Source organism: Meriones unguiculatus, chromosome 16 (genome assembly GCF_030254825.1).
Source record: "Meriones unguiculatus strain TT.TT164.6M chromosome 16, Bangor_MerUng_6.1, whole genome shotgun sequence".
NCBI classification, from domain to species: Eukaryota; Metazoa; Chordata; class Mammalia; order Rodentia; family Muridae; genus Meriones; species Meriones unguiculatus.
Window position 1 is genome coordinate 3,915,140 of NC_083363.1, and position 22,341 is coordinate 3,937,480.

General features: G+C 47.4%; 1 protein-coding gene across 1 annotated transcript in view; it reads left to right on the plus strand.

Moving 5' to 3' along the window:
* Window positions 1–2,985: 2,985 nt before the first annotated feature.
* Window positions 2,986–22,341, plus strand: part of Bltp3a (bridge-like lipid transfer protein family member 3A) — a 50,146-nt gene continuing 30,790 nt past the window's right edge. The window contains exon 1 of the mRNA XM_021630086.2: window positions 2,986–3,330. Coding sequence (XP_021485761.1) covers window positions 3,287–3,330 — 44 coding nt within the window. The 5' untranslated portion in view covers window positions 2,986–3,286. The remainder of the gene's footprint in view (window positions 3,331–22,341) is intronic.

Genomic DNA, 22,341 nt, shown 5'->3' on the forward strand with positions numbered 1-22,341 from the left:
AAACCTGTGACCTTCCTGCTCTAGCTTCTAAATACAAAGTCTAGATTTGGGATTAATGGATCTGGGTAGGGGAAATTTGTAGTTCAGAAAAGCTGTGAAACATTTTTAGTCTTTTGTTTTTTCCATACTATTTATTTTTGTTTATGCGCACTGGCGTTTCGCCTGCCTGTATGTCTGAGGGTTCAGAAGCCCTTAGGGTTGGCTGTGAGCTGCCATGTGTGCTCTGGAGGAGCAGCCAGCGGTCTCAGTCACTGAGCCGTCTCTCCAGCCTCCTCTCCTAGAACTTGCTCTGTAGGATGACCTTGAACTTCTAATGGCCCTGCTTCTGCCTTTCAGGTGCTGGGATTACAGGTGTGTGCCGCCATGCCTGCTTTTTTTTTTTTGAGATAGCGTCATGTAACAGGCATTTGGGGGTTCTTTGTTCCACCCTCCTCCCCTTCTCTTTGTTTTTGTTTTTTTCAAGAGGCACGGTTTATCTGTGTAGCCTATTTGTAGACCAGTCTGGTCGCACAATCCACCTGCCGCTGCCTCCTGAGGGCTGGGATCAAAGATGTGCGCCAGCTTCCATGTCTTACTCCCTCTCATACCCCTAACACTAGATAAGACAGGATAGAGAGTAAAGGAAGTAAAGAGATCTCCGAATAAAGTCGGGTCTGAAAGGAAGCAACCTCATCAGCAGGCATCTTGTAGATTAGGGGCTTGAGTTCTTTGGGACAAGTTTGATCTTCAAAGTCAGGATATCTAATTTCTTGTTCCTTCTTTTTTCTGTGATTACTGAAACAGAGCAGATAACCAGTCCCCCACTGGGGCTCTAGCATTTATGTAGTCCCTGAGAAAGTCCCCAGAATTCTAAGGATCACAGTTGCAGAAACCACCTGCAGCGGGCAAAACCACGCCGCTGTTAGAGCATGAGGCAAATCATAGCCAGCTGCTCTTCGGACAGCTAGAACAGCCCCATATCCCCACACCCAGGATTAAAACGAGAGCACACTTTCCAAATGCTCACTACAGCACTCTGCCGCTTAGCCAAGGCTGACCTTGAACTCACAGCAGTTATACCTCAGACTCATGAGGACTGGGATTTTAAAAGTGTACTATCAAAGCCAGATGTGGTGGCACACGCTTATAATCCCAGCACTCAGGAGGCAGAGGCAGGTGGATCTCTGTGAGTTCCAGGCCAGCCTGGTCTACAAGGAGTAGACCAAGGACAACCAAGGCTACACAAAAACCAAAACAACAGCAACAGCAACAACAAAAACAAAAAACAAAAACCCCACCACCAAAAAACAAAAACAACAGCAACAAAAAAACAAAAACAAGAAAAAACTACCTTGTCAAACTTTTTTTTTTTTTTTTTTTGGTTCCTGAGACAGGGTCTCTGTGTAGCCTGGCCGTCCTGAAACTCACTTTGTAAATTAGGCTGGCCTGGACCTCCAGTAGATCTACTTGCTTCTGTCTCCTGAGTGGTGGGGCGGTGCCACCACTGCTCCAGTTCAAAGTGTTTGTTTTTGGGTTTAAAATGAACCTCTATCCTGGAAGCAATGCTTGTCTTGGAATAAATTTTCAGAAAATCTTAGGGCAATTTGTGAAAGGTTGATGAATTTTAACCGCAGTGATTACACAGGCGTGTAGCCAGGCGCGGTGTTCACAGCCGTGTTGTTGGCACTCGGGAGGCAGAGGCAGGAGAATCGGGACAAGTCCGCCATCCTCCTCTGTCTACAAAGCAGATTCTGGGCCATCTAGGGCTATATATGGACACCTCGTCTCAAAATAACAACCAAGAGTCAGAAGAACCGGGGCTGGCTCAGCAGTCACGTGCTGCTCCAGAGGACCCAGGGTCAGCGTCCAGTGCCCACACCACTCGGCTCAGAGCTGCTTGTACCTCCAGTTCCAAAGGGCCTAACAGCTCTGGCCTCTGCCACGAACCTGCATAACTCACACAGGGGCGCAAATGTAGATAAGCAAAAACATACATCTTTGGGGGGAACAGGGGTGTCTGGGTTGAGGCTTTGTGGAGGAGTGAATTTGCTTTAATTCCTACCACTGCCAAATTACTAACCCAGAAAGCGAAACCACCCTCAAAAGCAGGAATTGAAATCTTCGCTTTCCAAGGGCAGTTGAGTATGTTGCTAAGATTTTTTTTTCTCATTTGAGTCATGTACAGTACCAATCAATAGAGAGATTGTGGGCTTTTTTTTTTAATTTCATTTTTTTCGAAAAGTAGGCTGTATGCAAAGTATGTTCAGGTTTGGTTTGGTTTGTTCAGAGTTTGACCTCTCGGCAGTTTGCCAAAATGCTGCCCTGAGAAATGAGATCCTTGTCCTGAGCCTCCGTCCTGCATGAAACAGGATTCAACCCCTGTCCCAGTCGATAGCTCTGGTCCGATTGGCACTTTTAAGATTCCTAGATGTGGCGAAAAGTGGAAGCAGCCTGTTCACCTGTGCTTAACAGTGCCCTGAGGCTTGCTTTGTTTACCCCGAAGGCGTTATGTGTTTAAAAGAAGCTCAGTACCCGCAGATGTTTCTTTTCCTTGAAACTGGAAGCATTAAAGGTTAGATCTCTTGGCTCAGAATCAACTGCTAGAACAGCTGGTCAGACGGCTTGCTGTCCTGGCTCTTCAGGCTCGGAGGAACTTTCCTTTGGTACTGTGGATGTGTCCTCAGCCTGAGATTTCAGGTTAGAAGTTGCAGATCCACCCAGAGGGCACTTGCGTATTTTCATTTTTTACTTTTTGGAGACAAGGTCTCTCAATGTAATCCCGGCTGACCTGGACCTCCCTATATAGACCAGGCTGGCCTCGAACTCGCAGATTTGCCTGCCTCTGTCTCCAAGATAGTTTGGAGCCAAGGCGAGCGCCGCCACCAGCTTTCCGCAGAGTGAGCCCCGCCCCGCCGCAGGCCCCGCCCCCCGCAGGCCCCGCCTCCCGCGGCCTCGCCGCTCGCCTCGGGAGCCTCCGCCGTCCCGCCCCTCGCCCCGTGCGCCTGTGCCGCCGGCGCGCGCGTCCCCGCCCCTCGCCGCGCGCTGTCGCCTCGGGGGAGCCGGGAGGGCGGCGCGCGGTCGCGGTTCTCCTCCGCGGGAGGCTGCGGCGCCGCGCGGACGGGCGGCGCGGGGGGAACGCGGCGGAACTCCGGGCGCTGCGGCAGGGGCGACCGGACGCCATGGCGGCCGCCGCGGCTACGGCGGTCGGCGCCCGCGCCGCGGCGAGGTGAGGGGCCGCCTCCCTTCCCCAGCCGAGGAGGCCACGGCCGGCTGCCCGCCTGCCGTCCACGCGGGCCGCGGCTGCGGCATGGCCGGCATCATTAAGAAGCAGATCTTGAAGCACCTGTCCCGGTGAGCGCGCCACCCCGCCACCCCGCTCCCCTCCCGAGCCCCGGCGTCCGTCAGGCCCCGGCGGCCCCGGCTCAACTCCCGCCGGCCGCTGTCAGCGCCCGCCGGTCCCCCGCCTCCACCCCCGGCCCGCCCAGCCCCGCCGGCTCCCCCCGCTGCCCAGCTCCCGAGGCCCCTTCCCGCCTCCCGAGCCGCCCGGCCGCCGCTCCGGGGCTCGCCCTGCCACCCGGGGCCGCTTGCCGCTGTCCCTCGCTGGCAGCGCCGGCGCTGGCTCTCCCCCTCCGTGAGGCAGCTCCTCCTCTGTCTGACCCTGTTGCATCACCCTTGAGAAGACGGTAGCCCTCCACCCGGGGCTCGGCGCGCCGTGCTTTCGACCTCCCTCCTTTCCCTGTCTGCTTTCTTCTCCTTCCACAGACTGATCGGAGAAAGGTCAGCGGCGTGGGGATAAAGTTTCAGCAGCCTTCCCTTTCAGGTGCCGCGGAGGGTGTTTGTTTTTTGACAGGCAGCGGCCACTTGTGCTTGGTTCGGTCGGCCCGGTGTTTGGGGCGTGAGCGGTTGGCTGGCTAAACTACTTTGGGCTCTGTCTGATGACTCCCGGTCTCCACGCGGGAGGCCGCCTCTTAGAGCTGGCCACTGCAGGAATTGGGAGCTGGCGTGCCCACGTTCGTTTTCTCTCCTTTCTCCAGCCTGGCCTTGGTGATGGCTGTTGGTTTAGGTGGTCTCAGTAGCTGTTGGGCGGTACGGTGCCTAGTGGTGAACCAGGCGGGGAGGTGTGTCTGCGTGTGTATTGCTAGTCAATGTGGAGCACCAGGACTGGGGTTGATGAATCCCTTCAGACTTTCTCATAGCGTTTGGCAAAAAGTCTGTGAGACTCTTTTGCCGACATCCCCTTCCTGGCTGGCACTGGCTTGTACTATCTCAGGCTCTTCCAGCTAGATCCCAGACACAGCCTAGGGCTAGCTGCATCAGACACTCGTGGGCTCAAGCGCTGCCCGCAGAGCACGCGCTCAGTTACTTTCATCGTCTTCAAACTGAGCGTAGAGCTAGTAGAGATAGACTGCAAAGATTATCGAAGGTGTTGTGGCGGCGCATGCCTGCAGCCCTCACATTTCGGGGCTGAGGCAGGAGGCGTGGGCTTCTGAGGCCAGCCTGGAGTACACGGAGTTCCTAGTCAGCTGGACTGTGTGGTGAGACAGCCTGAAGAAGGTTTAGGACTGTAGAGTTGTTACACGTAAGCACTCAGCAGGACACAGGCTGTTTCTATTTCTATAACTTGTGTGGCAGTTTAGTACCATTCATAGACCTGGAAAAAAATCATATATACTGTGTTTAAAGAATGGTTATGTGGGGCCTGGAGAGATGGCTCAGTGGTTAAGAGCACTGGCTGTTCTTCCAGAGGACCTGGGTTCAATTCCCACCACCCACATGGCAGCTCACAACTGTGTAATTCCACTTTCATAGGATCCAACACCCCTCACAGACGTACATGCTGAACACCTATATATATATATATATATAATAAATATTTTTTTAAATTATTAAAAATGGTTATGTACCGGGTGCAGTGGTGCATGCATGTAGTCCCAGCATTTGGGGAGGCAGAAGCAGGCAGGTCTCTGATTTTGAGGCCAGCCTTGTCTACAGAGTGAGCTCCAGGACAGGTAGGGCTAAACAGGGAAATACTGTCTCAAAAAAACCAAAACAACAACAAAAAGGTTATTTGTGCCACGGGTAGGTGGCACACACCTTTAATTCAAGCGCCCAGGGAGGCAGAAGCAGGCAGATCAATGTGAGTTCGAGGCCAGCCTGGTCTGCAAAGCAGGTCCAGGAGAGCCAGGGCTGTTACATAGAGAAACCCATGTGGAAAAAAGCAGACAAACAACAAAAGAAGGTTATTTGTTATTACTGCGTATGCGTGTGCTGTGGGTGTGCAGGGAGGTGCAGGACAGCTTTGGGAAGCCAGTTCTTTCATTCCACACTTATATGGGTCTGGGGAGCAAAGTCAGGCCATCAAGCTTGCATGGCAAACACCTGCTGAGCCATCTTGCTGACCTTTCCTTTCTCTCTTGCTGTCTCTGTCTCTCTTCTATCTCTCTCTCTTAAGACAGTGCCTCCCTCATTTGTAGGCCAAGGTAGCCTGGACTTAATGATCTTCCTGTATTAGCCTCTCGGGTGCTACAATAATTGGCATTTGCCACATGCCTGGCTTCAGGTAATTTTTTTTGTAGATCAGGCTGGCCTTGAACTCATAGAGATCTGCCTGTCTCTGCCTTCCTGGGTGCTGGGATTAAAGGTATGCACCACAATGCCTTGCTCTGGTAATTTCTTATAGAAGTTTTTTGTGGCAGTTATGAATGCCTAATGCACACACTATGCTGGTCTCAAAGTCGTAGAGATTCCTTAGCCTCTGCTTTCCAGGGCCTGGAATTAAAGGGGGATATCACAGTGTCTGGCTTCAACCCCTCACTTTTGATTGAGGAAGTAAACCCAGCAAGGATAAGTGACTTGTCCAGAGCTGGCTGTGGTGGTGCACACCTATAATCCCAGCGTTCAGGAAGGCAGAGGCAGGCAGATCTCTGTGAGTTCGAGACCAGCCTGGTTTACAAGGTGAGTCCAGAATAGCCAAGGCTACACAGAGAAACCCTGTATCAAAAAAACAAAACAAAACAAAACAAAACAAAAAAACCAAAACAGAACAAAACAAAAAGGAAAGTGACTTGTCCAGAAGATAGAGGACTGTGAGAGAACGTGCTTCCTAAGTCTAGGTGACTTCCCCTATGTGCACACATGTTCTGTGCACCTTCTGAGAACATAAGCTTTTTTTTAAAAAAGATTTATTTATTATGTATACAGTCTTCTGTCTGCATGTACACCTGCAGGCCAGAAGAGGGCACCAGATCTCACTATAGATGGTTGTGAGCTACCATGTGGTCTCTGGGAACCGAACTCAGGACCTCTGGAAGAGCAGCCAGTGCTCTTAACCTCTGAGCCCTCTCTCCAGCCCTGGAACATAAACTTTTAATGATACATGCTGAAGCCTTTTTTTTTTTTTTTTTTTGAGACATGGTGTCATGTAACCAACCTAAGCTGTGTCTTCCTGGGAGAAGAAAGCCTGTTTGCTTTAAATACAGTAGGTATAGTGGACCCGCCATGGAGGGAGAGCTGTTTCTGATTTCCTGGGTGTGGTGGTGTGAGGAGGAAGGGGTCATGGTAAGGCTGTGGCTTCAGGCTCCTGCCAAGGAGTGGGATGTAGATCTGGTTGGAAAGGCCAAATTGCCGGGTCTTTGTTTATCTTGGACTCACTACTTGATCGTGTGTGACACTGATACGATTTGTTTCCACCACCACAGGCAAGGGCGGAGCTGTGGCCCTTCGGCCTGTGGAACCTGATAGGGCAGGAGGGAAGCTGGGGAGGTATGACGAGCTCTGTTGACTGGCAGGGTCCCAGAGCAGAGGACAGGCCAGTGATAATAAATTGCATTCCGGTAATTTTATTAATTTAAAATATTTCTTTTAAATGCCTTCTCTATGCTAGGTACTGACCTGGGCACTGGAGGGGCAGCTGGGATTTAATGTCATAGGGATTTCACCCGTGCTTTGGATGACTGTTGTCCAGTATGCATAATTTTAATGCCCCATTAAATGTCCATTTAGATGGACCCATGAAAAGACCTTTTCTTAGCAACATGAAATAATTGTTTATTTAAAACATTGTCAGAATTGTCAGGTGTGGTGGTGCACGCCTGGAATCCCAGAACCTGGGAGATGGGGTCCAGAAGGTCTTGAACTAGAGGGCAGTGTGGGCCATTTACTGAGACCTGGTTTCATAAATAAATGGTAAAGTACCCTTTTCACTAAATTAAGTTCTTAGTGATGTTTGTTTCTTTCCTCCCTCCCTCCCTCCTCTTGTCTCAGCCTTTGGTGTGAGGGTCTGGTATTTCTTGTTGCTTTAACTTCTGCCACCTCAGCTGATGGCCTTGGATGGTGGACAGACATAAGAAGCTGGCAAAATTTTTCTGAGGATTAGGGACACTTTATAGATGAACAACTGCAGCAGCAGGCTTAAATAACTTGCCCAAAGTCACACTAGCTAGTGTGCAAGGGTTCAGGTGTGGGCTCCGTGCTGGAGCTGCCCGGTAACTCCGCTGCTGTGATGCTCCGCATCGCTTGCTTGTTTCAAACTGAACACGGCACCCGTTCAAATTGCTTCAAATTCCCTGCTGGGAAGCAATATTCTCAGCACTCAGAGGCTTCCCACCCATCCATGCCTTCTTCCGGTCATTGCCTCTCCCACAAAATGAGCCACTGTTTTGTTTTATGTAAACGGTTGTACAGTGCATGTGCTTTAAAAAACCTTTAAATTCATATTTTGGGTTTGTAGTGCTGGGGATAGAACTCAGGGCTTTGTGCACTTGGGACAGCTGCTCTGCCTCTGAGCAGCCTCCAGAGTTTCTTTTTGAGACGGTCTCTGTAGTCCATACTGGCTTCAAACTCACAGCAGTCTATTTGCCTCAGTTTCCCAAGTTCCCATGCTTCCTGCTCTGTGGTCGTAGAGATTGAACCCAGTACCTCATGCCTGGAAGGTAAACACTAGCAACTGTGCTATGTCCTGGCCTGTTGTTTATCTATTCATGTACATATTTTAAACCTTTTATTATGTGTGTATGTGTTACAGGTTTACACTGCTATATCTGGCTTCTGCTTGGCTTAAACTGTGTGTGTGTGTGTGTGTGTGTGTGTGTGTGTGTGTGTGTTCTTGTGTATGTGTGTGCTCTTGTTTATAAATCATTTCTCAGCTGTGTGTCTTTTTTTTTTTAACTGGGACCGGAAACTCGCTGATTAAGCTGTGTGGCCAGGGAACTCCCGGGACCCTCCTGCCTGCCTCCGTAGAGCAGACTAGAAACATGTGCTTCCACAGTTGACTTTATGTGGTGTTGGGGCTAGGACGTGCCCGCGTGCTGCCCAGCAAGCACTTTACCAACTGAGCAGCTCCCAAGCCTTTGTCTGGCTGCTGAATATGTGAGCATGCTTGTATCGTGTTGCAGACTGTGCTGTTGCATGCTGTTCTGTTGACGGGAACGTAATTTAATTTCCTTATTCTTGCTGTTGAATATTCTGTATTTTCCCAGGTAGGGCCGTTATGAATTACTATGTGCTACTAGGAGTGTTCTGGTACATGTCTTCTGGTGACAAATGTACACATACCTGTGAGGAGTCTTTTAAGAGCAGGCTTTGGGTCTGCCGGGTTGTAGAATGTGTGTGGATTTTCACCCCTTCTGCATGACTTGGCATGCCTACTACTGAAGCGGGTGGGGATTCTGGGTCTAGCGCCTTGCTAGCACTTGGTGTTTTCTGTCCTTTTCTTTGTGGCCTTTCTAGAAGATGAATTCATTTTATTTTGAAAAGCTGGATGTGGTGGCTCCCAACAATTAGGCTGAGGCAGGAGAATTGCCTACAATTTCAAGGCCAGACTGGGTTGCAGTATGGGGCCTTTCCTCAAAACCCACAGGAAACAAAAAAGTTAAAAAAAACTCTTACTTGTGGTAAACCAGAGGTATGCTTTGTTTTGCTGTCTGTCCAGTCTGTGTGTGATGCTGAGGATCGAACCCATGACTTTGCTCTGCCCAGCACTGAGCTAAACTTGCCTAGGCTCTGTTCAGTTTTCAGATTCTGATGTCCCAATCTTGAGAACATGCACTGCCATTCCAGAATAATACTCGAATTACAAAGGGAAAGTGGAGATAGGGGTGTTTCCAACCATTGCACAAAATATGTCTTACTTGGATTGGATGTGACAGAGATCTTTTTTTTTTTTAAGCCAAACACATTATTTATACATTATTCTGCCTGCATGTACACCTGCGGCCAGAAGAGGGCACAGGATCTCATCATAGATGGCTGTGAGCCACCATGTGGTTGCTGGGAATGTGAACTCAGGACCTTTGGTAGAACAGCCAGTGCTCTTAACCTCTGAGCCATCTCTCCAGCCCAGTGACAGAGATCTTAAGAGACAGGGTGTTTCTGTGTAGCCCTGGCTGTCCTAGAACTCATATGGACCAGGCTGATCTTGAATTCTTAGAGATCTGCTTGCCTCTGCCTCTCTAGTGCTGGGTTTAAAGGTGTGTGCTTTGCTTTAAACCCAGCATTAGAGAGGCAGAGGCAGTCAGGCTGCTGCTTATAAAAACCACTTTATTTTAATTTTAAAATGCATTTCATTTTTTAAATTATAATTACATCATTTTCCCTTGCCCTTTCCTCCCTCTAAATTCACCTGCATACCCCCCAGCATCTTCATATCATACGTGGCCCATCCCGTGTCCTTGTTCCCTCAACCTCACCACAGAAAGGGTTTCTCTGTGTAGCCTTGGCTGTCCTGGAACTTGATCTGTATACCAGGCTGGCCTCGAATTCAGAGAGCCGGCTGCTTCTGAAATCACATTTTAAAAATAGCATGACTGGCCAGGCATGGTGGCACATGCCTTTAATCCCAGCACTAGGAAGGCAGAGGCAGGTGGATAGCTGTGAGTTCGAGGCCAGCCTGGTCTACAAAGTGAGTCCAAGACAGGTAGGGCTACACAGAGAAACCCTGTCTCAAAAAACAAACAAACAAAAAAGGCAAACCAAACAAAAAGCCTGACTGCTTCTTTGTTGCTTTTTGGCTTTCTAAGACAGGGTTTTTCTGCATAGCCTTGGCTGTCCTGGGCTTGATTTGTAGACTAGGCTGACCTCAAACTCACAGATATCTGCCTGCCTCTGCCTACCTGAGTGCTAGGATTACAGGTGTGCACCACCATGCCTGGCTCATAACTGGGTTTTTAAAGAAACCAAATTGCTTACTACCCATCTTGGCACAGGGGCCTTGCAGCTCTTCTTTGGAATATTACACCTAAGAAAAGTGGATCTTTGAGTTAAAGGCTAGCCTGAGCGAGTTCCAGGACAGATGGAGCCGCACAGAGAAACCCAATCTTAAAACAAAACAAACCAAACCAATGCATTTATTGTAGAGGGTGTGTGTGCCAGCATGTGTGTGGGAGATTGGAGGACAAATTTGTGGAATCAGCTTTCTCATTCTACTTTATTTGGATTCTGGGGACCAAATTCAGGTCATCATTCGTGTGTGTGTGTGTGTGTGTGTGTGTGTGTGTGTGTGTATGTGTGTGTGTATGAACATGATTTTTCACATGTGTGGGCAGGAGTATATGTTATGCCTGAGGAGGTTCAGTGTTGATATTGGGAATTATTCCCCATTGTTCTTCAAACTTATTCATGGAGGCAGAATCTGTGAGTCAGAACAGACCTCCCCAGTACAGGTCCCAGTGGGCAGCTTGTTCTGAGGTTCCTCGGTTTCCACCTTCTGAGGCTGGAATTACAGGCAGGCTGTCACTCTGCCTAACATGTACATGGGTTTCGGTGTAGTAGTGAAAGGGCTATTAATAATATCTACTACTAATACATATACTTATTTGGGCGGTTATTTTTTAACTTGCTGTCACATCAATAAAAGACACAGATACTTGTTAGCTTCTTTATGCCTGTACACTGGCACTGGGCGGAACTAACCCCCTAAGCTATCTTGGTATCATCCAGCCCCACATCCCGTGCCATTTGCTCTAATCATTCCTGTCTGGGCTAGTTCCCATCCAAAAATCTAATAAATACTTGCACATGCTTTCCATCTGGGCTGCTGCTTTCCAGCCACGCTGCTCCTCAGAGCAGGCTTTTCCCGGCCACCCTTCTCCGTGCTAACCCATAGCGACTCTGCTTGCTTTCTTTCTCTTCTCCCTTTTGCAATCCCCTGACCTCCTCCAAGCCTTTGGCCCTTAGCTCCCCCCACCTCACTTCTGCCCAACCAAGGTAGGCAGGCAACTTTATTTAGCCAATCAAGGGTAGTTTGGGAGGCACGGTTGCACAGCATCACTTCGGTTATGTGAGGACTTGCTCAGGAAGAGTCAGTAAGCAGTTGACATCTGAATACATGGTGGCTCCAGATTCACTGAATTTGGGGGATCTGAACTCTGTTTATGCTCATGTAGTAAGAACTTTAACCACTGAGGAGTCTCCCTAGCCTCTACTGTTATGTTTCTAGACATTTAATACAGAGTGGGGATGAGTGTTTTTTCACTGCGCTTGAGGAGGTAAGGAAGCGTCTTCTCATGCCCTGTCATGTGACACAGGGACACTGGGACCCTAGCAGAGGTGTGTGTTCTTTATTAGCTAATCGCTTAGCTGCTGCTCTGAAGAGACACTGACTGAGGCAACTCTTATAAAAGAACGAATTTAATCAGGGACTTGCTTATAGTTTCAGAGAATTAGTCCTTATCATGGCGGGAGCAGACAGGCATGGTGCTGTAGCTAGTAAGAGCTTTGCATCCTGGTCTGCAGGTAGCCAACAGGCAGAGAAAGAGGCAGACAGACTCTGAGCCTGACCTGAGCCTTTGAAACCTCAGAGCCTACTCCCTAGAGACATACCTACTCCAACAAGAACACACCTCCTAATCTTTCCCAAACAGTTTATTAACTGGGGACCAGACGTTCAAACATGAACCTATAGGGACCATTTTCATTCGGATCATCACAGGGTGAAACAGCCAGAGTGTGTACCCAGGAGTGAGCCCTTAGAGAATTTACTTAAGCACTAGAGGGCATTTAGTTACCTTCACTTTATAGAACCTGGTTAAAGAATAATCAGGATGGTTTTAATCACAGCCCTCTGCCAGCTGGATAGTGGCCCCATAACAAAGGAACTGTGCCTCTCAGCATCTTCAAGAGCGTCTGAGGCTGAGGGTGACGTGGCTTGGGAAATAGATGTTCAGGCCACCCAGCCTGAGGACCTGGGTTCGGTGGGAGGAGACCAACACCTGCAGGTTGATTTTTTACTCTATATGTGCTCTGCCATGTGCATGCTATACATGGCACACATACAGTCAGTAACTGCAGAAAACATAGTAAAAACCCAGAGTTTGAGGAGCCAGTACAGGTGAGTGTGAGAGAAGATAGTTGGAGTGAGACTCATGTTTGAGGCAGTGTCTCTCTAGGATGCCCAGGTTGTCCTGAACCCCTAGTCCTCCTGCCTTAGCATCCCCAAGTGTGTGCTTGAGAGTGTTGTTAGAACTCAGGAAACCTTCGCTCTGGGAAAGGGGGCTCCAATTTAGCCAGGGTATCAAGTGTGTGTTGAAGGCAAGTACACGTTATGGGTGCCAGAAACAGATAATAGTACTTTCCATGTTATCAATCAGTATTGATTGTAAAGCGGGGGGAGTTAAAAACATTGTTCTCTGTTCTGGTGAAGGACATAAAGTCTGTACCAACTTGCCAGGGAAGTAGGTGCCTACTGAACGCACATGTGGGGTTGGCTGGGTTTTATTTGCCTGCTTCAGTAATCTTTTTACATGTATGCTCAGAGTAGTAACACATATGACTTGGCCCATAATTTTAAAAAGTTTTGAAGGGTGTTGGAGAGATGCTATAGCAGGTAAGAACTTTGGTTGTTCTCCACAGGACCTGGGTTCAGATCCCAGCACCCACACAGCAGCTCACAACTGCGTGAAACTCCAGTTCTAGGGGAACCAGTGCCCTCTTGTGACCTCTGTGGATACTGCACATGGCATGCATCATGCATGCACTTTTAGTCGTAAAATAAAATCAATCTAATTTAAAAGAAGTTTTGAAGAACACTGATAGTGAAGTGTTAGTATTTACAAGTTTGCCTGAATGGAAGTGTAGTGTTTCCAAGTTTGATTAAAAAAATTAAATTGTATTTTTATATGTGTGTTTTGCCTACTTGTATGTCTGTACACTACATGTAGTGCCTGTGGAGGCCAGAAGAAGGCACTGGATCCCTTGGACTGGAGTTGCAGGCAATTGTGAGCTGTTGTGTGGGTCTGGGAACTGAACCCCAGTCCTCTTCAAGAGCAGCCGGTGCTCTTTAACTGCTGTGCCATCTCTTCAGCTCCAGCAGTTTCATGTCTTAGCTTTGGAATTCGGAGCCTGTGGTGCAGTTAAAATAGTGTTCCAGTGTGGGACGATTCCCTAAGCTCACAGAAGCCACAGAAGCCATTTTTTTTTTTTTTAATGTGTGTGTTGCTAGGGAGAGGGGTGCAGCAATAAATTTGGAATTTTGGTTTCTTTAAAAAGCACAGAAATATTAGAAGAATACGTTTTTGTTTTGAGGTGGGTTGGTGGCTGGTGGTCGTTAAGGGGTTTTGGTTATGGTTTATTAGTAGTTATCCTCAAAGAAGAAACAAGAAAAAAAAAAACAAGATTCAGGAATCTCTCTGTCTCTGTCTCTGTCTTTCTCATTCTCTCCCCTCTATCCTTCTTTCTCTCCTATTTAGTTATAGGGGGTAAATTGGGTGGGGGGAATAAAGGGTAGAAAAGAGAACCACGGAGTATTAAAGGCCAGATGCAGAGGTTTGAGTGCGTGTGCCCAGGATATGCATGTTGGGGCAGAGGTCAGTGTTGGGCTCTATTTTTTTTGGGAAAGGGCTTGTTACTAAGCCTGGAACATCTGGTTGTTGACTGTCTGGTCAGCGAGCTTCCAGCCCCTCCCTACCTCCCTCAAGGGCTGGGGGTACAGAAGCCATGGCAATGCTTCATCTTTATGTGGGTGCTGGGGAATTAAAACTCAGGGTCTTAAATGTGAACGGCAAGCACTTTGCCACCTGAGCCCCCTCCTTGAATTATAACACAGAGTTCGTGAATTTAATGACATGCTTGCATAGAGAGCTTTGTTACACAGCAGCAGATAATAAAACAAGATAGAAAAATATCTGAAGAAATAATGGTATTGAAGAGATGGCTCAGTTGGTAGAGTTCTTGCCTAACATGCATGAAGCTCTGAGCACAGCCTTAGCACCACATGTACAGGGAGCGGTAGCTCATGCCTGTGATCTTAGCACTCAAGGAAGGAGGGTCAGAAATTCAATGTTGGGGCTAGAGAGCTGGCTCAGTGGTTAAGAGCACTGACTGCTCTTCCAGAAGACCAGGGTTTGCTTCCTAGCACCCACATGGTGGCTCATAACCATCTGTAACTATAGTTCCAGGGGATCCGAAATACCCTCTTGTGTTCTCAGCAGGTGCCAGGCATACATGGTAAGCACAGACACACGTGCAGGTGGAACTCCATACACATGAAATAAAAAGAAATCTTTAAAAAAGGAAAAAGAGAGAGGGGGTTTGGCATGGTGGTGCACACCTTTAGTCCCAGCATTCAAGAGGCAGACAGGTGGGTCGTTGAGTTTGAGGCCAACCTGGTCTACACAGTGAGTCCAGGACAGCCAGGGCTACAGAAGGAGACATCATCTCAAATCAAACAAACAAACAAACAAACCCTCAAGGTTCTCTTTTACTGTACAGAGAGATCAGCCTAAGGTACATGATACATTTTGTTGTTTTTAATTAAAAAACAACAAAAAGCTGCTGGCTCAATAATAAAGAAGCAAGAAATGCAAATATAGACAAAGGATCTCAGTAGGCGTTTCTCCAAAGAAGACATGTATCCGACCAGCAAGCACATGAAAGGATGCCATCAAGTAAGTGCAGGTAAGAGCTGGGGAGAGAGACACTGTACCACAGGATGGTTGCAGTGAGGGGAACTGCATATGCGGCTGGAGGAACATGATGTGGAGCCCTTTGGTACACATTCCAACCCTCCTCCAAAAGCAACAGTGGGCACAGGGGTTCCACTCCTTCTCACACCAGGAGAAATAAAATTAGGTGCCCACATCAAAACTGTCATGTGCATGTTTGCAGCACTGTAATAGCCCCAGCCATGAAACCCAAGTGGATGCCTGTCAGCTGATAATGCCCACATAGTGGATAAGGAGAACAGGATGACCTTTCAGGAGCACGTTATTATCCATAAAGAGGAATGAGGTGATGATGGAGCACTGGGAGGCACTTCAGTGAGGACAGTGCTTACTCCAAGCTGGAGGACCTGAGTTCTGATCCCCGAGCCCAGTAAGGAGATAGGCTGTTCCCTGTTTTCTCCCTCTTCCGATGTCTATCCTGTTTGCCTTTCTGTGTGTGATCTTACCTAGGGTCCTCCTCCTTGATTAGCTTCTTTAGGTGTACAGATTTTAATATGATTATCCTATATTATATGTCTAATATCCACTTATAAGTGTGTCTTTCTGCTTCTGAGATACCTTACTTAGGATGATCTTTTCTAGTTCCCGCCATTTGCCTGAAAATTTCATGATTTCCTTGTTTTTAATTGCTGAGTAGTATTCCATTGTGTAAGCGTACCACACTTTCTGTATCCATTCCTCATTCGAGGGACATCTGGGTTGTTTCCAGATTCTAGATATTATAAATAAAGCTGCTACGAACATGGTTGAGCAAATGTCCTTGTTGTATACTTGAGCATATTTCAGATATATGCCTAGGAGTGGTATAGCTGGATCTTGAGGTAGCACTATTTTTAATTGTCTGAGAAAGTGCCACATTGATTTCCAAAGTTCAGGAAATCTTATGAAAGAAGGGGGAGATAGAAAGACCTGGAGGAGACAGGAGCTCCACAGGAGAGCAACAGAACCAAAAAAATCTGGGCCCAAGGGTCTTTTCTGAGACTGATACTCCAGCCAAGGACCATTTATGGAGAAAACCTAGAACCCTTGCACAGATGTAGACCATGGGCAGCTCAGTGTCCAAGTGAGTTCCCTAGTAAGGGGAACAGAGGCTGTGTCTGACATGAGCTCAGTGGCTGGCTCTTTAATCACCTCCCCCTGATGGGAGGTGGGAGGACAGCCTTACAGGCCACAGAGGAAGACAATGCAGCCAGTCCTGATGAGACCTCATAGGATCAGATGGAGGGGGGAGGAGGACCTCCCCTATCAGTAGACTTGGGGAGGGACATGGGAGGAGATGAGGGAGGGTGGGATTGGGAGAGGATGAGGAAGGGGGCTATAGCTGGGATACAAAGTGAATAAATTGTAATAATTAAAAAAAAAAGCTGGGGAAAAAATAAAGCCAGGCTGGGTGTGCATGCCTGTGGTCCTGACGTAAGGGAAGTGGTGGCATCAGGGGGATCCCGGATGCTTACTGCCCCTCTAGTCTATCCTACTTATTTCTGGTTTCTTTTTCTTTAAGGTCTGAGCACTTATTTGGTATCCTAGACTTAGTTTTGACTGGACTCAGACTTTAGAAGCAGACTTTGGCTTCTTTCATTTTCTTGGCCCAAAGTCTAATGTACTCTCTACTCCCCTTGTCCTTTTAATTGTGGTGTTCTTTGAGAAAATGCATTGGCATTTATGTCACAGGACACATGTGGCAACAAGATGCCAAGTCTTCTTGAGTGCTTTGGTTCTGGGCTCCTTACCTTTAAGACAGAAATTCTCAACCTTCCTAATGCTGCAACCCTTTAACACATGTTGTGGTGACCCAACTAGAACATTATTTTGTTGCTACTTCATAAGTGTAATTTTACTAGTTATGAATCATATTATAAATATCTGATTGCAGGATATCTAATATGTGACCCCAAAGGGGTTGCCAGCCACAGGCTGAGAACCTCTGGTTTAAGGGCTTTCTGACAGCCTATCGGCCAACATCATCATCTTTAGAGAGATTAAAAAGCCTTCAGATTCTGCTGAGTCTTTTGGGCCCAACCACTGAAACACCATAGCGTCTGTCAGTTGAGGCATCTCCTTCTCTCCTTTGCTTACCATAACCGAGTTACCGAATATACTAAAGTCGTTGCCTGGTACACTTTCAATGGATGGCTGCATGGCATGTGGATTGTATTTCTATGAAGGCATTACTTACCACAGGCGGGTTTTAGTTAAATACAGGCAGCTCAGCCAAAGCAGGAAAAGATCAAAGAAAATCATTCCTGGTGTGGGGATATTGTGCTTGCCGTAAAGGTCATCTCTGGCAACATAACAGGCCCAGTCAAGGCCAGCCGGTTACACGTGAAGCTATCTCAGAGTAATAATAGCAAAATCATTTCTGGACAATACAAATCACACATGTTTGTATTGGTGACAGTGAAAGAGAAAAACAATAATGAGCTGCCTAAATAGCAGTGAGTCATTCCTCCAACAGCAGAAGACGGTGGGTGAGACCTTAATCGCCAGAGAGACTCAGCCAACTTCCTACCCAGTGGAAGTGTCCTTTAAAGGCATGCGGTGGTTTGAAGACTTCCTTCACAGTTGTTGGACATTCGAATACTTGGTCCCCAGGTGGTACTGTTTAAAGTGTGGCCTTGCTGGAGGAAGTATGTCCCCGGGGCAAGACTCCCGCCCTTTCAAGTTAGGGTCTGTCACCTGCTTGTGCTTGACATGCAAGGTCTGAGCTGCTGCTGCAGCTATTCTGCTCTGTCACGGACTCTAACCCTCTGGAGTTGTAAGCTCAAACTAAAGCCATTCTTCTGTTAAGTTTCTTTGATGTCAGTGTTTTATCACAGCAATAGAAAAGCAACTAAGACGAAACAGAAGATGAGATAAAAACATTTTTAGATATAAAGTTGAAGATTCTAGCCCCCAAACAAGGCATACTTACTGAAGGAGGTTCTTCATATTGATGAAGAGTGAAAGCAAATATAAGCTAAGGCTTTCAGGAAATAGTGAAAATCACTGGAAATATAAAAAGACTGCATGGTTCTCTTATTTCTTTAAAAGACCACACTGGTGACTGTCTCATGATCTAAGTCATACATAGAAGTTCTATATTTATATGTTATATACATAGGCATTCCTAGAAAAGTACACACGACAACTGTAGAATTCTTTTTTCAAATCCACAAGAAATGTTCACCAGGTAGACCAAATCCTGATTAGTAAACTTTCAATAGTTTTCAAGATATTGAGCAGCTAGAGCGATGGCTTCGCAGTGAAGAGCTCTGGCTGCTCTTTTGGAGGACCAGGATTTGATTCCCAGCACATACATGGCTGCTCACAACTGTCTGTAATTCTAGTTACAGGGGATCTGATAACCTGTCCTCTGTGGGTACCAGACATTTATGTGGTGCACATACATACATGCAACCAAAACACCCGTACACATAAAAAAGTAAAATATCAAAAATTTAGTATGTTCCCTGACTATAGTGGAATTAAATTAGAAAGCAGTAACTAGAAAAAGAGTCTTCCGTATTTGGGGATTTATTATCTAAGAAGATTTATGTGTGTATGTTTCTCTTTTGCCTGAATGTATGTTTATGCATTGTGTGCATGCTATGCCGGAGGAGCCCAAAAGAGTTTCAGATCCTCTGGAACTCGTGTTATATACATTTGGGAGCTGCCTTGTGGGTGTTAGAGATAGAACCTGGGTCCTCTGGAAGAGCAGCCAGAGCTCTTGACCATGGAGCCATCTCTCCAAGCCATTGGTTTTTTATTTTTGAAACAGGGTCTTGTTATATATTTTGGTGAGGGAGCAGCGCGCATTTGTGGATCTGGAACAGAGGGATAGTTGCAAGCTGTGCTGTCTGCAGGCCCCTGGGGAAGGGTAGGAGAGTGAGTGGAATGAATGCCGGGCTCTGTCCCACTCCTGTGTGCTTAGTCCCGATTTAACCACCAGCGAGCTGTGACTCTTAGGCAGCCCTTTTTCGTTTCCGGTCACTTGTTTCTTGTTTTGCAAATTATAGATTTTGAGTGAACAGATATTTGGGGTATTTTTTGGCTGGGCATATTGGCACACACCTGTTACCCCAGTGCTAGGATGTCTGAGATGGGGGGGGAGGTGTCAGGAGTTGGATTCCTAAGTACCCAGGTTCAAGGGCAGCCTGGGCTAGAGCCTCTGCCTCAAGAAAGTTTCTGGCTCTTAAAGTCTTCAGGTTAAAAAACTTTGGCCTCCTTACATTGTGTGGTACAGTTTTGCAAGGATGGTTGGCACCTTTCTATGGCGTCTTGGGCAGATTGCATTTCTCTGGCAGAGATGAAGGTGATCAGTCTGTTTTCCAAGTTGGTTTCCTCTGAGCCTCTGTACTCAGTAATGGTAACAGGTGGCCCTGTGCACCCGACCAGAGCAGGTACCAGGCGCCAGATACTACGCTGAGTTAGAACACAGATGGTGAGTAAAGTTTGTGCCAGGGACTATGGAGGGCGGAGATGCATTCAGCAAGGCTCTTCCCAATAATTCAAAGTCAGTTGTTCCTTGAGAGCTTTGGTGGCTGAGGCTGACTGGAGCAGTTGGCCTTATATCACCTAAGTCTAATCTGGTTGGACTCCGTGATGGGCCTAGGGTTTGTGCTGAAATTCCCTGTGTGGATATTGAGAGAGCCACTTGGACTTCTCATAGAAGTCTTGAGGCCACAGCTCAGCAAACCTCTGCCTCCTCCCCCATAACAACTGGCTTCATGGATTGCCTTTAAAAACCTATTCTTCATCATTGCTATAAGATTTAGGAAATACCAGTTTAGAGATTTTTTTTTTTCATTTGTTTTAAAGATGGTTTTAAAGATGGTCCCATTGTGAAGCCCTGACTGAGCTGGAACTCACTGTGTAGACCAGGCTGCCTTTGAGTTCAGAGATCCACCTTCTTCAGCCTCCAAAGTTCTGGGATTAAAGGTACCTCTGTGTTCTGAATTTTTACTTGTCTCTGGCCCTAGGGGTCCATCCTGGGGCCTCATGTGTGCTGGGCGTGTGCTTTACTTCAAGGAATTCTTGCTGCATTTTGAGATGCTTATGAGGTGGGATCTGCTTACTCCTGAGAGAGATGAAGTCATGCACTGCATACGATACTTTGGTCTGTGCCAGACCAGATACGCAGTGTGCAGCCGAGGTGTGTGGTGTGTCCAGATCGCCTGAGAACGCAGCGCTCAGATCGTACCTCCATCTGCACGTGGTACACGTGGACACGGCCATTGATGGTGTCTGATAATGTGCCTGCAGACTTTCTGCGGAGGACTGAGCCAGGGCCTTACACTTGCTGGGCAAGCCCTCTGCCATTGAGCTAAATGCCCACCCCCAGCTTAGAGAACCTCGAGTACTGTGTTCTGCTCTTGGTGTTTGGCGAGTGCAGTTTGCTTCTGTACTTGGTCATCCGCAGACACCACGGTGCCTCTGTGCTCACGAGCCGGCGTCATCGTGGGGACTGGTGTTGCTGCTGGGAGGGACACAAGTTAGCCCTGGCATCCTCAAGAAGAGGCTTGCCAATTTCATTGGGTTGGTCAAGTTCAGAAAGATTTCTGATACTTCACTATAACTTTACACAAAGATTGAGACTTATTCACAGGTTACACAGGCAATGACTGTTGACCTTGATTTCTTACTTTATTTAGGGTTCTTAAACACTTCTACCTCCCTTCCAACCCCCAACACCGGGTAGGAGGAAAGGTTAGTGGGGACGGGGGTGGAGTTCTCTCTGCTACTTCCCGCTGGGTAGGGTTGTAGGATCCTTTTGGGGGCAATACCAGTATCAGTCGTCCGGAAATCCAGAAGCCCGGGTGACCCGCAAACAGCACACGCAGCAGCAGGATGAACCTGCAGCAAGCAGCCCTCCCTCCTCCAAGCAGCCGCGCCTCCTTCCTCTGGGCTGTCACGTTACCCCTCAGAGTCCTCAGAATTCAGCCAATTCCACCAGGCAAAGACCATGGCTCTGCACGAGACACTTAATAGGAGTGGACAACTAAAATCCCCAACTTGGAATTTTAACACAAACATGTTCACATACCATAAGCCAAAATGTCCACAACAGGTGACCCAAGGGGGACATCCTTACCCCTTAGGTTTTTGTGTCAATTTAAAATTGAGCCTGGGGATTGAACTCAGAGCCTTGGGTATGCTTGGCAAGTTGTATACCACTGGCCACACCAAGCATCCGCTAACCATTTCTGAGAGAAGCTTCTAAGTTCATTCTGTGCCAGGTGTGTTTTGGAGAAACTGTGTTAAGAGAAATGGGACCGAGTGTGGTGGTGCACCCCTGTGCTCCCAGCGTTGTTAGGCCGAGGCAGAAGGATCATGAGTTCACGACCAGCTTGGACTATATAGCAAGACCCACTTTCAGGAAACCGCTTATGCGGGAGGACATGCAAATGTGATAAACAAATACATCCTTGCATTTAAGGAATGAGCACTGACATATTTTGGTATTTGTGTGATTGATTAGTAGATAAAGGAGTAAAGGAGCATCAGAATAACGATGGAAAGACCTGATATAAGCTACAAATAAACAGACTCATTATAAGCAGGGAGATTGGAGCTGCTGTTAAAATGTGTATGTAGGTGTGTGTTTGTGTATGTTCAAGTCTGTGAGTGCCCATGGAAGCCAGAAGAGGGTACTGGGTACTTGGAGATAGAATTACGGGCAGTTGTGAGCTGCCTGACAGATGCTGGGAACCGAAATTGGTCCTGTGCAAGAGCAGCAAGCATTCTTAACATCCTGAAGAAAGGGCTGCGGGGGAAGTTGGAGGGATCGTGCAGTACCTTGTGACAGCAGACATGCGGCACTTCCTGTTCTGCCTGAGTGTCCTCCCTAGGGCCTCCCCTACAGCCTGTGCAAGCCTCCTTTGCTTTTTCTTTGCTTTTTCTTTGTTTTGTTTTTTAGAAAGTGTTTCAAGTAGATGAACTTTTTTCTCCATTTTTGTTTGCTTGTAGGTAGGCATTCATTTCAGGAAAAAAAGGAATCCTTTTTCCTACTGTGGCAAGCTAATTTTCAGAGGAAAGAATCCATTAGTAGAAAGCTAATCTCTGTGGTTTAAAGAAAGAAGCTGGTGCATACTTCGTTGATTTTAAAGAACTGTTCTTTTTTTGGAGACAGAGTTTCTCTGTGCAGCCCTGGCTGTCCTGGAACTAGCTCTGTAGACTAGGCTTTCCTGGAACTCAAAGAGATCTGCCTTCCTCTCTTCTTTCTCTCTCTCTCTCTCTCTCTCTCTCTCTCTCTCTCACACACACACACACACACACACACACACACACACCATCTGTTTAAGGGCTTGGGATGTAGTGTTCAGAATGTACGAGGCTGATGTCAGTTCCCAGCAACACACAGACACACGCACACTGAATTAAAATCAGTCAGCCTATATGTTAAAATCTGGGAATTTCTTTTTGTTCTATTCCATTGTGAAACTAAAGG